Here is a 16,851-nt window from a genome sequence, read left to right as displayed (position 1 = left end):
CCTTCTGATCGGTCTTGATAACAAATGTCGTCCTAACAAATAAGGACGTCACCTCTACATGGCCATGACAACCGCCAACAATTCCCTCTCATACACCGGCTTCGCACAATCCCACAAGGACAAAGTGTGGCTATAAAAAGTGATCAGCCACTTCTGTTGCACCAACACTGTGCCTATGCCATAACCGGATGCATCTGTCTCCACCTCAAATGGAATACTAAAATCAGGGAGTGTTAACACCGATAACGTCATCATGGTTATTTTGAGCTTTCAAAATCAAACTGAGCATCCTCTGTCCATCGGAATGTCCCACCCTTCAAAATTTGCGTCAAAGCCGCTGCTATACTAACATAATTTTGTACAAACCTTTGATAGTAACCAAACAAGCCCAAAAATCCCCACACCTTCTTCATTGTCTTAGGTACGGGCCACTCCAACACTGCCCGTACCTTCTCCGGATCAACCTCCACGTCCTGTTGAGAAATAATATGCCCCAAATACTCCACCCTATCTCTTGCAAACTGACACTTCTTCTTATTAGCGTAGAGCTCGTTCTCCCTTAAGACTGCCATTACTACTTCTAAATGCTGCAAGTGTTCTTCGAAGTTTCGACTATACACTAATATATCATCAAATAAGACTAACACAAAATGGCACAAATACGGTTAGAATATATGGTTCATCAATGCTTGAAAAGTAGAAGATGCATTAGTTAAACCGAAAGGCATTACCAGAAATTCATAGTGTCCCTCATGTGTTCGGAAGGCTGTCTTCTCCACATCCCTCGGATTCATTCGGATTTGATGATATTCGGACTTCAAATCCAACTTCAAGAAGTAGACAGCTCCATGTAATTCATCGAAAAGCTCTTCTACCATAGGGATTGGAAATTTATCCAGAATAGTAGCAGTGTTAAGGGCGATAATCTACAAAAAAAACCTCCATCCTCCATCCTTCCTTTTAACCAACAGAACAGAACTTGAATATGGACTGGTGCTCGGTCGAATGATGCCCGAGCCCAGCATTTCCTCCACCAGTTTCTCCATCTCGGCCTTCTGATGGTATACAAACCTATACGATCGAACGTTTATGGGACTAGTTCCTTCCTTCAAGTGAATGTGATGCTCAATATTCCGATGAGGAGGTAACTCTCATGGCCATTCGAATACGTCTCGAAATTGGTTGAGAAAATTTGACTAAGGCTCTGATACTGATTCAACTGCTCTATATTTCCCATGCTCATCAGTTATCTCGTCTCCATTCAACAATTTGCATTCAACCAAGAATCCTTGATCTTTTATCTCCCACGTTCTTACCATACATTTTAAACTGATCCTCACCTTCTTCAGACTTGGATCCCCCTGCAGAGTTATCTTCCATCCCTCATGAGTAAACGTCATTGTGAGATTTTGCCAGTCAACCTTTGTTTTTCCCAAGGAATGTAACCACTGCATTCCTAAAATCACATCCACACTTCCCAACTCCAGTGGCAAGAAACTATCACACACTTTCGAATCGCCCAGCTTCATTTCCACATTTTTACAGACTCCTTTTCCACGCACCGCAGTTCCTGATCCCAGAACAACTCCATAATTGGTCGTATCTGTGACATCCAACTGTAGACGATTCACCAGGCCTTTTGTTATGAAGTTATATGTAGCACCACAATCTATCAGTACCACGACGGATTCGCCCCTGATGACCCCTTTAATCTTCATTGTTCGTGGATTAGTTAATCCCACGACCGAATTCACAGACATTTCAGTAATTGGCGAAATTTCTTCGCTCAGCGTCAACATATTCAGCTCTAATGTCTCTTCTGCAACTTCATCGTCTTCACACAATTCCCATTCTTCTCTAGGCGCTTAAACTACAAGTAATCTCAGTTCTACATCTGTTAATCTCATTGCGGAATGTCTCTCCGATTATCGTTATTTGTCGTTAATGGTCCTCATCGAAAAGGCCTCTCCAGTTTTCCCTCCTTCTTTCAGTCCACCCCTGCCTACTGGTTTACTCACATTATCAATGTTGAATTTCGAAGAGTTCGAGTTTTGGAACTTACATCCGTATGTTTGCGTTCGTCCCACGTCGACCCACGCTTTTTCTCTATCTTCAACACGCTGGGCCAACGACATCATTTGCACCAATCCGGTAGGATCCCAGCATTCAACTTCCACCTTTATCCATTGGTGCCAATCCGTTCATGAATGTCTCCTCTAAAACTTCATTCGGCAGATGAGGCAACGATGCTACTAGCTTATCGAACAGATTTCGATATGCCTTTACAGCTGTTTCTTGTTTAACAGCCAATAATCTTCCACAAATCGATCCCTCCCTTAAATATCGGAATCAGACTAACATTCTTTTCTTCAAGTTTCCCAGTCTTTAAATGGTTCTCTGCCCTCTTTTGACTGGTACCAGTCTAGTGTGGCACCATCGAAGCTTACAACCGCCACGGTCATTTTCTCCGATTCAATCAACTTATGAATTTGAAAATATTGATCTGCTCTGAATAGCCAACGGATCGCTTCCGCTAAACACCGGCATTTCCACTTTCTTGAATTTACTACGATCGCCAAACGCTTCTTCCTCGGTTGCTTTCATTGAACTATTTGTTCCACAGACATTATCGGTATTTGATCCTTCCGCTTCCTCTGCCACTTTTGCTTTGCCCTTGGCCATTTCTGTAATGTAGGAAATGAACATCTCTTGGTATTTCTCTGCCTGCATTCCCAATCGTTCGATGCTCTTTGCTAACAATGTTAGATTCTCCTCTATAGTTGGCAACTTCTATATTTCGACTCTAAGTTCAGAGATCTCTTGGTCGAGCAACTCCAATTTCTCTTCAAAGCGTTTCTGAGTCATGCTTGCCCAGGTGATTTCTCTGATACCAATTTGTTAGGAAACTATTCTTATTGATAATCTGATTACGTAACCGGCCAGCACAACAGCTAAACGAAGACTGAGTTCTTTATTAAACGATAGCATTAAACAGGACTAAACGATCACTTACAATTTCTACTCGATCGTTCATCAAATACTAAACGATCATTTACAAGTTCTACACGATCGCTAAGGATTACAAGATGATCGCTTACAAAATACTTCTACGATCGCTTACAAACTCCTATACGATCCCTTAGAATCTATTACACGATCGCTTACTGATTACAACATGATCGCCTACCACTACTACACGATCGTAGGCCTCCGCTACACGATCACTTAGAAGAAGTAAACGATAAACAGCACTCAACGATAGGAACTACCCGATGGAACATCCGGACTCCCACTCTCGAGAGCACCCCTTTCCAACTTCAGAAATACAAATCTTCTCTACCCGCCTTTCTGTTTCATCCTTCTTTTAAACGATCAACTTCTGAACAGAATTTCAATTGTGGTTCTTATCCTCCCTAACGAACTCAACCGCTAACCCCGACGCTCTTTTCAACCTTTTACTTCTCATTCTTTGAGTAAGACGCCTATCAATTGTATGGCTTAAGAAGTATTTAATTGATCTTGAAGTTGTTTCAGACATGTCAAAGCTCATCACCCTTTATCATGATAATGGTGGTGTTGTGCCAAATTCCAGGGAGCCTAGAAGCCACAAACGTGGGAAGCATATACAGCGAAAATATCATCTTATCCGAGAGATTGTGCATTAGGGGTCACAAAGATCGTTTTAGAGCACAATGTTGTTGATCCATTTACATAAGCTCTCACAGCTAAAGTGTTTGAAGATCACCTGGAGAGTCTAGGTTTACGAGACATGTTTCATCTAGTCTAGAACAAGTGAAAGATTTTACTGGACGCATAGTATATGCCCTAGTTTATTGTTTTGTGTATTTTACTTAACATTTGTACTTTGTATTTGTACACCCCACTAGCTTTAGGACAAGTGGGAGATTGTTGGGGTTGATTCCTTAAATCTCGTGGTCTTGTCGTTTGTGAACTTTATTTGTACAAATAGATTATTGATTTAATAAAATAAGTATTGTTTTATTTAACATTTAGTTGCACTAACCCAAAACCAATAAACTAAAACCCAAGGTTATTCGATGTAGTTTAAACATGTATGTGGTGACATATAGGTGGATCATGTGTTAAGTAATAACTTGAACGGTTTGTAGTAGATGGATAAGGTTGGGTACTTTGTCCTGGTGACACTACGGATACGACCCGTTAAGTAATTGTCACAATTATTGTAAAATGTTACAGATGATCCGATCTTGATAATTCATGTTAAGACATGTGAGTAAAGATGTCCAATTTCCCGATTAGGCGTGGAATGAAGGAGGGAGTGGGGCAAAAATTTTCCTGTGATGGGAAATACATCCCCCGTCCCCGTCCCCCCCTCCCCCACCTCAGCCTCTTTCCCCATCCCAGATAGTCCCTATTTATTTATTTAGTATAATTATTTAATGTTATATTGTTGTCATTATTATTATATAAATGATACATTTAAATTTCAAATTTTATTGTTTATTGGTCAAGATAATAGATATGTTTAAATTGAATATTCAAAATTAGATTATATATGTGAATAATTTTATTTATATTTATTTCTTTCTACTAAAAAAGTTGATTAGTTCTTTTAGGCCAAAATTTGAGTATTTTATCTCTATTCAAAATGGCATGTAAAATTAACCATAATAAACAATTTAGTGATAGAGTTAATTATTTAATTAAAATTTGCTCACATTAATAGTTTAAATTATTTTTTTTTTTAAAAAAAAGGCTATTGAGGAAAATTTCCCTGCGGAACCCAATCCCACGGATTCCCCATGAGGAATCTACGCCTTGATCGCCATAGGAATTTCATGGAGACGAGGAATTAAATGAGGAGCGGGGATGGGGATGGGAAATGGCATCCCCAATCCTGCCTGCTCTGTGGACATCTTTACATGTTAGCAGGGTATCTTATACAAAAAAGTTTGTATAAGATCATACTACAAAGTATTAATCTCTCTTTATAACGTCATTACTAGAAGAGACTTACATTTCATCAGGATGACCATAAGTGACTTGACCTTAATCCTGAGTGAGTTGTGAACTCCTGCCTATAAGGACGGTCCTTTGATCTGCATGGGCGAGAGTGGCTAGATTCACCGACTCAACATGCCTACCATGGATATAATCAATCAACAATAAGTTGACCCTTCACAAATTACTCATAACTAAAGTTAGGTCAAATTACCATGTTATCCCTATAGTTATATCTAACTCCTTAAATGTCATTGATTCCTCTAACGAACAACTGATCTATAGCCGAACTATAAAGTAACCCCTCTCAAGCCAATGAGAGGGTGAGACCTCATTGTTTAAGACCTGAAATTAGCTATTAATAGAGTTGGCAAAAATCCCCACGGGGTTGGTTCCCCGCAAATCCCCAATTTTATCGGGGATTATAACAGGTCCCCAATCGAGGACGAGGAGGGTTTCCCCGACCTCAACCTCGATTAATTTTTTTTATTTTTAATATATATGTGTGTGTGTGTGTGTGTATAACAAATATTTATGTAATTATATATAATTATGTATATTACAAAAAAAAAAATCAGGGATGGGGAATCCCCCACTTCTCGCCCCGTCTCTACCCCATTGCCTATTAAGAGAGAAATTTATCTATTTTTCCTGACTACGTGGATGAGTGAATTTCATCTTATGTAATTGTGTTCCCAGTTCCCTACTCAGACAAATCCCCAAAAAGGTAGGTTTATTGAGTCGACGAAATTGACCACTCTCACCCATACAGATCAAAGGATTACCCTTATAGACAGAAGTTCACAACTCACTCGGAATTAAGGTCAAGTCACTTATGGTCATCCCAATGAAATGTTAGTTTCTACAAGCAACGGTGTGATCCAGAGAAACTAATCATTTTGCGGTCCGATCTTATATAAACTCTTTGTACAAGATATTCTCACTCACATGTCTCCACATGAACAATATGGATTATATCGTCTATAACACTTAAAACTCATGTAATAGTTACAAAATTGGTCGTGTCCGCAGTGTCAGCAGAATAAGGCACCCAACCTTAACCATGTAATGCAGACCTTTTAGGTTATTAGTTAAACATGATCCACTTGTATGTCTATCACATACTAATCAAGTTACATTAAACAACTTTGGATCTTAATTTATTGGATTGAGTTAATGTTATCTAAATGTCAAATAAAGTACTTCTTATTTTATTAATAAATAATTTTTATTTACAAATTACAAACTACAAGATCCATGAGATTTAAGACACAATAATATTTAACTTTTAGTTTAATTACATCATCTATATATGTTAAACTAATCTATCTTTTCATTTTTCTTTTCATTTCAATCTATTCTTCATTTAAAATTTAATGTAAAATATTTACAACTTATACTTAACGAAATGTATATCCATGCATAATTTATATTTCACTATACAATTTATGTTACAGAGATTTTTCAACTACGTCCAATGCACTTCATATTCGTTTTCTAACCATTGTGATCCTTTTTTTTTAATATATATACAATTTGTGCGGTAGGAAAATCGGTCATTTGTCCTCAAGATAGATAGTGCAAACTTTATGCCATTCAGTATTCAAAATTTACCTTTATTTCATTATTTGTAAAATTAAGTCAAATATTTACGATTTAAAATAAATGAAAAATATTTAATTCAATATTCAAATTCACTCCAAAAATTTATGCTAAAGAAATTTTAACTAGTAAAGTTCAAAAGTGCATCTCTTTTAAACTTTTAATTTTATTTCATAAATAAATAAACATTACTAACAATTTGGTTAGTTTAGAATTAAAAATTAAAGTATGACCTAAAATGAAGAACAAGAACAATAATATATATATATATATATATATATATATATATTATTGGAAGACAATAAAATTGGAGAGTTGGGAAGAGGACATCCTCGTTCCATTTCGATTTGAAACATGATTTTGTATATATATGCCATACGATGTCGATTCCATTCAAGGCTCCATCTCTGTGAAAGAAATAATAATAAAATTAAATTAAAAATTGTCATCTTTGTGTCTGAAGAATCAATTGAAAACTAGATTTATTTTTTTCTCAATTTTTAGATAGAGAAAGGAACAATCACAAGAAAAGAAAAGAAAAAAGATACTGAAATGATTTGAAGATAAACAAACATGTAGAAGGCACGATCCATGATTGACAAAAAAAATTCCTTCATAATTGAAACTTCGTTGTCCTAATAATGAAAGATGAGAAACGATGGTATATAATTTTGACACAATTATTCATTTTACGACATTTTGAATCAGATTCATGAAGCAATGTTATTTTCATCCTTTTACGGATTAAATTATAAAAAATACCCACATATTTCAAAGATATCATTATACTTTCAAAATTTACAATATTACCCTTAAAATTTCATAAACATTTCAAAAATATCCTTGAAGTAGAAATTTGTTAGAATTTAGATGGAATTTGAGATCGTGAAAGGGTGTGGTAGGTGATATAGAATGAAAATTTGAATCACCAAATCGTTTTAGGTCATCCCCCCACACACAGTTACAAGTCTTGATTTTTATTCTAAATTCTAAATAATTTATATTTCAAAGGTAGTTTTGAAATATTTATGAAAATTAGAGGTAATATCGTAACTTTTGAAAGTATATGAGTATTTTTTAAATAAAAAGGAAATTTCAAGGGTATTTGTTATGGTTTAGCCTACTTTGTACTTTAAAAAATTAGCTTTCATTTCTAAGTTAAGGGTATAAATGCAACTTTTGGAAGGTAATAATTTCATTTTAACTATTTTTAAAAGGTTTAGGGTGTCAATGCAACTTTTAAAAGTTCAGACAAATGTTTGAAACGGAATATTAATAGTCTTTGTATATATACTTACAAGAAGTGTATTTTTGAATTTTTTTTAAAACTTATAATATCGTATTAATAATTTTTGTCCAAAATTAATGGTAAGAATATATATATATATATATTTAATGTTTAAAGATATTGTCCAAACTTTTGTTTTCGAAACAATATACACAATTTATTTTGTATGATTTAGGCGAAGATTAATATTTATTCTTAAACTTGGCCAAAGCAAATGTATTGGTTATCCTAACATTTTACATGTGTTAATGCATGGTGATGTTTTATATGAAATTGAAAAAAAAAAAATTACAGCAAAATGATATTAAAGCAACATTTTTTAAAAGTATTTTTAGAATTTTTAAAGATTTTTCTCATATATTGATATTGTGCATTAACCAAACTTAATTTTCGACCCAATTTTATGTTTGTCCAAATTATTGAGTTTTGAAAGATTATTATTATTATTTAGTTTAAAATTAGTGTGTGAATTTAGTGAAAATTAAACAAATGGGAAAAAAGGGGCTTATCTGGACCTAAAATTCAATTTTGGCGTAAATAAAAAATTAAATTGAAAATCAATACACAATACCTAGGTGAAAATAATAATTCCTAAAAAAAATTTGACAATAATTTCTTTATAAGGCAATGCCAATAATTGACCACTAAAGAGCTTCACATCAATTACTTAGAATAGAACAACTTTAGATGCCGATAATTATACAAAACCTCTCATTTTCAAATCACATCTCATTTCCTTTGAATATTTAAAACACAATATATATATATATATATATATATATATATATTAAAAAAAAAAAAAAAAAAAACCCTACTAATTAACTAACCACTTGAAATTTCGTTATTACCCTTCTAATTACTGAAAACCACAAAACCTTTGTTTTTTTTTTTTTTTTTAATCTTCAAGTTTGTATTTGTTTTTTTTTCCCTCAATTTTTACAAGGCTCCGTAGATTTCATGCAATTTTAAGTAGACATTTTTCTTATTTATTTTATAGAATTTCAATATTTAAAAGATAGAATGTTATTATTCAGGACACTTGAAAATCCATATTATATGAGTTTTTAATATCTTACAAAAATGTGAAATTAAATATAGTTTAATTAATTAATAAATTAAAATCAATTATTTATTACTATTAATTTTAATTAATTGAATATAAATATATTATTTAGATTTAATAAATTTGAACTAATATCTTTACCATTTATATTTTATCTTATCTTAACTATTTAATATAAATTATTATTGTTAATTATCAATATTCTAATTAATATTTTATTAATTAATTTAATTATATTTAATTAAAAAATTATTTAATATTTATTTTATTAATTAAATAATTAATTAGCATAACAATAAATTAGTTAATATTAAATTTAATTGATCTCTTATATTTAATTAAGTATTTATTTACTTTTAGTTTATATATACAAATTATTGAACTGGACACACATATTTAATTTCCAGATATTAATTATCCTACACATCTAAACACAGACATTAATTATCCCAACATTTAAAACCCAAACATTCAAATTCCAAATATTTAATATATATACCCATGAAACAATATCTTCCAAACGGCCCCTAAAAAATCTATTTCATATATTTTATTTTCCATCGTTTTAAAGAAAATAAATTATGGAGAATGCATTTCAAAAACTGTAAATATTATCACTCAGTGCTTACTTTTCATAAACGTTTCAAAACCACTCTTAGAATAAAAATCTTTCTATATTTTTATATGAAAATTGAGACTTGCATAAACGAAAAATTTGAATCATTCCAACAATGTTGATCACCAACACACCATTTTACGTCTAAATTTTCATTTCAAATTTGAAAAAAAAAATGTTATATTTTACCACTTTTGAAATAATAAAAATATTTTAATAAAACAAATTACAAAGTTCAAAATCTTCTTTTTTTTTTTTTTTTTTTTTTGTTATAATGTAGCATTTTTCAAAAATTGGGCAGTAGAAGACCTAAAAGAGCAATATTCTCTTTGTTTCTCTCTGTTTTAATATATTTTTAAAAATATAAATTACTATTATGACAATTTTTAATCAAGTGTAAGAGTGAGTATAAGTATTTTCCTACCTAAAATGCTAGTGGTGGCTTAAACATGACTACATGGGCGAGGGGTGAAAGAGACGAATGAGGGAAGTAGGAAGGCCCACATGTGGTGGGGCCCATAAACACGTGAAATTACCTTTTATTGTTGTTGTTGTTGTTGTTATATTTCATTTAGCTTATCCGGTCACGGCTGTGAGTGCGCGGATGGGACGGCCGAAATGTGGAGTCACATCACATCATCAAACCCCTACTGCCTAAAGTATTTCTCCCTTTCATATGTTAATCTAACCTATATACATTATATTATAATATTATTTCATGTCATTTAACTTATCCCTAATTGTAATATGGTCCCCCCCCCCCCCCCCCCCCCCCCCAACTGGCCTTGGTTGTTTGAGGTAAAGGTCTCTAGAAACAGCGCAAGGAAGGCCGATGGAATCACATGCCTCATGTGACTACTGCTCTCTCCAATGGATTATGGGCCTCCAAGTTTTGGGCTGCCCTCCATTCTCGTGGCCCAATCCATTTCAATGTATCGGCCCAGTAGCTCATATTTAAGTTATACCCTTTGGTGGTGTATTCTGTTGAAGCTACTAGATTAGATTTGTCAGATGAGCTTAAATCAAAAGTAATTGACATGCATGTTCTCTTTTATCACTTGAGGTTGAAGGTTTATTTTCCTATCTTTATAATAGTTGTACTAATAAAATGATACAAAGCACAGATGCATATGAAAAAGAATAACGTTTTGGTAATCTAAGCTTAGTTTTTTTAGATAAAACACCAATTATCATCCCACTCTTGCAACAGTTTGAATAAATATAAGGTCAAATTATAACAAATATTATGGAGTTGACATTCAAAAAACGAAAACAATTAAGATCTTAAGCACTCTAATTACATTAATTTTAGAGATTAAGTGTGCATGTTTATAAAAACAAAAAATAAGGTTTATAGAGAACAACTTTTGAAGAACTCTTCGATTGCTCCAATCTCCAGTTGATTTCTCCTATCCAACAGGTTGTAGACTACCATAAGAGTCTCCCTTACTATTCTCTGGTCTTAAATTGGATTGTGGGTGAAGGGATTAAAATTGTCCGCAACAAAAGAAATCATGTCCCAATTTTAATTTTACATAACAATAATCAAAGGACAGAAACACAAGATAAACAAAACTAATTAAACATGCTTCTACTTTACAAGAAGAAGAAGGTTTAAGATATCACATACCCTTGAAGACTAATTTTCACATTCCTCTCCAATTCGTGTCATCTTCTCCTGATCCCACGAACACCGCAACCGGACACCACCACGGGGTCTTCTCCGTTATTCTCAGGGACGAGAATCGTGTAGAGGGTGGTCTTACACTCAATCTCGGCTTAGGAATGAGTATAAGAGATTTTTTTTAAGAAAAAAATATGTAGAAAAAAACAGTGAGAAGGAGGAGGAAGGAAATGATGATCAAAAAACCTCTTTTCTCTCCCTCATTTCTTTATGTAAAATCGAGAGATTTAAGGGTCGAGGGATTAACTTAATATATATATAACGCTCTCCCCTTTTCTTTTAATTCAAAATTTGAATTTGAATTATATATATATATATTAACTTAATATATAAATATTAAACAATATGTTATATCACATATAACATATAACCTATAGTTTATATTAAATCACATATAATATATTCCATAGATTTTATATAAATCACAATCAATATATTTTAATATTTGAATCACATTCAAATAACAACCTCTCTCATCAAACTATATAAATTTAATATGAATCATATTAATATTAATTTTAACATCTAGTTTCTATATGAATCATATTCACATAATTAATATTTGAATCATATCTAAATATTTATTTCTCTCATAAAATTATATAAATTTAATAGGAATCATATTCACATTAAATTTTAAAATATAGATTTTATATAAATCATATTCATATAATTAATATTTGAATCATATTCAAATATTTATTTCTCTCATAAAACTATATAAATTTAATCTGAATCATATTCACACTAAATTTTAATATATAGTTTTTATATGAATCATATTCATATAATTAATATTTGAATCAAATTCAAATATTTATTTCTCTCATAAAAATCTATCAACATACATTAAATTATATAATGTATCAATATATATTATTTAACTGTATCTTATACAATTAATTTTCTTTAATTAATTTGAACCATTCAAATCACACCAAAATTAATTTGATTCCTATCAGTCCCCATTGAGCTAACGAGGGGACCTTATGGACTTATAGATTAAAGTTCCAATGATACATAATTAATTGATTAAACTCTTTTAATCAAATTAATCAACATTCATTAACTGTAGTCACTCCACTAAAGACCGACAGCTAAACTCTTTGCACTATAGATATATTTGTGTCTATTGGATATAACCAATCGACGGCGCGTTGACCATTCACAAATTGCTCGTAAGTACAGTTGTGTCGAGTTACCGTTTTACCCCTGTATTACATATAACTCCTTAAATACCGTTGATCCCTCTAATGAACAATTAGTCATAGTCTAACTATGACCGAACCCTTCTCGAACTAGGACAGGATGAGACGCCTTATTGTTTAAGCCCCGGAATCAGTATTTAAGGAGCAATTTATCTTCTTACCCTAATTATAGGGAATGAGTGAATTTCTTATTGCGTAATTGTGTTCCCAATTCCCCAATCAAACAATCTCAATGGTAGGTCTATTGAGTTGACGAATTTGGCCACTCTCACCATACCAATCAAAGGATTTCACAATTTACTCAAGATTAAAGTCAAATCGTCATCTTGGTAAAATGTAAGTCTCTTATAGCAACGACGTTATAAAAAGACTTAACATTTCGTGATCCGGCCTTTATACAAACTTTTTTGTATAAGATACCCCGCTCATATGTCTCTACAAAAATGATAAGGATTGTATCATTTGTAGTACTTTACAATAATTGTACTAACTACAACGTGAGTCAGTAATGTTACCAAGATAAGGCACTCAACCTTATCCATATACTACAAACCATTTAGGTTATCACTTAAACGTAATCTACATACATGTTTAAGTTCTATCATATAACTATGGATCTTAGGTTGATTATTGCACAAGTAATATAAAACTAATCAACCATTGATTCAACTAACGCTACACTACGAGGTTTTAGGACATTAATAATGGTTCATTCTTGCAAGTAAAAAAAAATGTTCAATTCCAAAAGAGAAAAAATGTTAAATATGTGACAAAGCAAACTCTAACACAATTTAAGAAAAGGTTGAATTTTAGAAACATATAAATAAATAAATACCTTAAATCTATCACTCTAGATTAATTTGAAATATATAGTGTTAGGCACTTTTATCATAACATTGATAGGAGAGAAAAAAACAATATTTTAAGTTATAAAAATGACATTCACATATTGTCAAAGTTGCTTATGAATATATATATTTTTTTAAAAGAATGGGAAAGATCAGAATCAAATTAACCTTGAGTTTCCAAAATACTTTCATTGAATATTTGCTATTATGCTTCTCTGTTCTTCTATGTATATATCGTATGAGTAAATGTGATGCTAATGCATCCGTTTGGGGACAGTTCTGTAAATTGTCAACCTCTCATCTCCATCAACTTCTTGATTTTCGGTGAAATTAATCTTGGATTCTAAATGAGATAAAAATCATCTCTCAATCAACCTTACTCGGTATCCGTAAATCTCGATCGCCAATGCTGGTTACATTCAAAGGACTCGAAGCAATCTGCATTCCGGCATCTCCTAACACGGCAAGTTCGACATGATCAATGTACTTCGGCGCCTCCGGAAACTGGTCGTTTGTATAAACTGCGCTAATTGCTCCATCCTTGATCACCATATTCACTGCGTTCGTATGAAAAAAAATGCATAAATATTAGCAAATCGATTTGGAAATTACTGATCAACAGCAGAGGAGGCAAAAAAACAACAAGATGAAATTAAGACAAAGAGAATCGAAGGAAAGAGTATTAAAACTTGAATTAAAGCAGTAGTTCAACAAATTTTTGTTAAAAACAGAATCAGAAGTAGAAGAAACTACCAAATCACATATGCAAAGTGGATGTGATTAATCGATTGAAGAAAGTTACAGGAATGCGTCTGAGAAACAGAAAAAAAAAAAAAATCAGAAACTGGTTGTTCTTGTAATGAATTCTTGAAGAAATTTACAGGACTGGAAGATTCGGAAAGTAAACTAAAGAAACTACCAAATCACATATGCAAGAAGAAACAGAAACGAATCGTCAAGCGGATGATGAGATTATTCGATTGAAGAAATTTACCTGGATAAGAGGACCACCAGAGAATGAAGAGGATGAGGAGCAGAATCAAAGGAATCAAATGAATCCACCTCTCGGCGAATCTGTAGCGCGAATTGTGATCTCGTTTCTTTGTGCTGAAACGAGGATCGGAAATTGGAAGAAGACCGGCGTTGGAATCGTCCATTAATATTGATGATCTGCTTGGTGGAGAGCGTCTTCCTCGTGGTTCTTGTGTTGGAGTGCTGAAGATCATTATGTTGCAATGATCGTGATCATTTGTTGCTCGGAAAGAACTCAAGGCTCTCTGCTGCATTTCTGAACGATGGAGATAGTAATTGGCTTGCCTCCATTGATTTTGTATACGCTTCTTCTTGTATTTATATTCTGTTTGGTTTGTTAGGCATTTTTTGGCGGGAAATTTCACTATTCATGCCGTGCACGTGATAATCCACCTCTAAACCATTCTTTCAAATCATTTTATTAGTTAAATCCAAACGAATAAATAACAATCTAATATTTCAAAAGGGATTCTCATATTTTAATATTATTCTGATAGTTTATTTTAAATGAAAATAGATTAACTTGGGAAAATTAAAATAATTGAGATTCTCCGATTAAAGTAGATGATACTCTCAATTCAACTAAAAAACACTTTTTCTTCTAAGAGAGATGAAGGGGAAAAAAAAAAAAAAAAATCACCACATCCACACAAGGAGCAAAAGGAAAGATTTCTTCCACTATGTTCTTAACTCCGGTAAGATTCTCGCTTTTCTTGTTGAGAATATTGATGATCTCTTAGGGAAAGTTTGAGGTAAAGAATGAAAATAAAGAATTATGAAGTCTAGGAAGTTGTGAACTCTTAAGGTCTACAATATAAAGAGTTGATAAGATATAAAATTGATGTTTTTAAGTAATGGAACCCATAAATTCCTTGGGTCAAACAAGGAGTGGAGTTCACAAACCCTTACTTCTTTACTCATACTTCTTTTAACTCTTTGGACCAAACATACTTTAAGATCTTTAGTGGAAATTTCACGAAATTTCATATTGATGCATCTTAGACTCTCCATAATCGCCAATCCTTCCAAGAGCTTTAATTGACCAACTCTATCCCTATAGCTAGGGGTGGATAGTGAAACCGCATAAACCGAATCGATTTGCAAAACTGAGTCGAACCAAACCGAATTATCAACAAAATCGAAAAAATCGGTTCAATGCGATTCGTTGGAATTCTAAAATTGAATTTAAACGGTTCAGTTTGGTTCCAAGTTTGAAAATCGCTTCTGAAACCGAACTGAACCATTTTAATATATATATATACACTTTTAGTTTAGGTTTAGGGTTTTTAGTTCTTCCGTCTTCGAATCTTCTCATTCTCAGACTCTCAGTTCTTTCTCCCTAGTCCTTCAAAGGCTCGAGCTCAACGATCCCGATTCCATCTCCATTTGACCATTTCGATTCTCTATCATCTCCCTTGACGGCTCGAGCTCAATAGTCGACGCTCGACAATCCCGATTCCATCTCCATCTGACCATCTCGATTCTCTATCATCTCCCTCGACGTCTTGACGGTCTCGATTCTGTTCCGATTCCAGCCTCCAATCTCCATCTCCAGCCTCACCTCAAGTAAGGCTCACCTCCAATCTCCGATTCTGTTTATAAAATTGAACTAATTTTTAAATTGAAACCGATTTTTAAAACCGAATCGCACAAACGGTGTAGCTCGATTTTGTATAAAAGAATTCGATTCGATTCGATTTGACCCCAAATCGAATCGAACCGAACCGTTTACATCCCTACCTACAGCCTACACTAATTGATCTCGTCTCCCAATTGTTGAGCTAAATAAATAGAAAGACATATTGTTTCATTGTTTATCTTTCGTTCCTTTAATATTACACTTCTATTTTTTATTTTTTATTTTTTAAAGTGAACTTATAATTTTTTTGACGTTTTTGATGAGGATATTAAACAACTTATATCAATAAACTTAAAATTACTCATTTATATCCCATGTCGAATTCATATGAACTAAAATCTATCTAATATTGGAGACCATAAATTATTTACAAACAATTAAAATAATAAAGTTATTCCTTGGTTTGTCATAATTTAATTCTAATTCGATCTGTTATCAGATTAGAATCATTAGAGTTACGGTATTTAAGAAATTTTTCTACTACTGCGTAAGTACCATATTCCATTTATTCACATTATAAATTTGCTTTCATAAATATATGTGGACCCCAAATTAATGTCAGTAGATCTCACCTACTTTTAAAAATGTGATAACGTGGCACATAATAATTGGAAGTAGTATGAAAAATTATCTATACTACTACAACGTATGAAATAAATAAATTTCCAACACTTTCAATTACGAGAAGTTAGATTTTTTTTTTTTTTTTTTAATATGCAGGGTGAAGGATTGAGCATCTAAACTAGGATAGTATATACAAGATGTCAGTTAAACCATACTTTTTTTGGCATTAGAATAAAGTTAATCCAATTTAAAATGTCACTTTTAATGTTCTTTACAATTGGATTCCGTCATCACAAATGACAATTGTTATTCAATGGTAATAAT

The 16,851-nt window shown here is 32.6% G+C and overlaps 1 protein-coding gene across 1 annotated transcript; it reads right to left on the bottom strand.

The window, feature by feature from the left end:
- Positions 1–13,435: 13,435 nt before the first annotated feature.
- Positions 13,436–14,599, bottom strand: LOC120088933 (uncharacterized). The gene is made up of 2 exons (XM_039046370.2): positions 14,287–14,599; positions 13,436–13,849 (listed from the first exon to the last, which is right to left on the bottom strand). The coding sequence occupies exons 1-2, from the start codon at positions 14,576–14,578 to the stop codon at positions 13,659–13,661; spliced, it is 483 nt and encodes a 160-aa protein (XP_038902298.1). The 5' UTR covers positions 14,579–14,599; the 3' UTR covers positions 13,436–13,658.
- Between the last annotated feature and the right edge of the window lie 2,252 nt (positions 14,600–16,851).

The sequence above is a fragment of the Benincasa hispida genome, chromosome 10, assembly GCF_027475165.1.
Source record: "Benincasa hispida cultivar pf3 chromosome 10, pf3_genome.v1.1, whole genome shotgun sequence".
Taxonomy (NCBI): Eukaryota; Viridiplantae; Streptophyta; class Magnoliopsida; order Cucurbitales; family Cucurbitaceae; genus Benincasa; species Benincasa hispida.
This window is presented reverse-complemented; position numbering and strand designations above follow the sequence as displayed.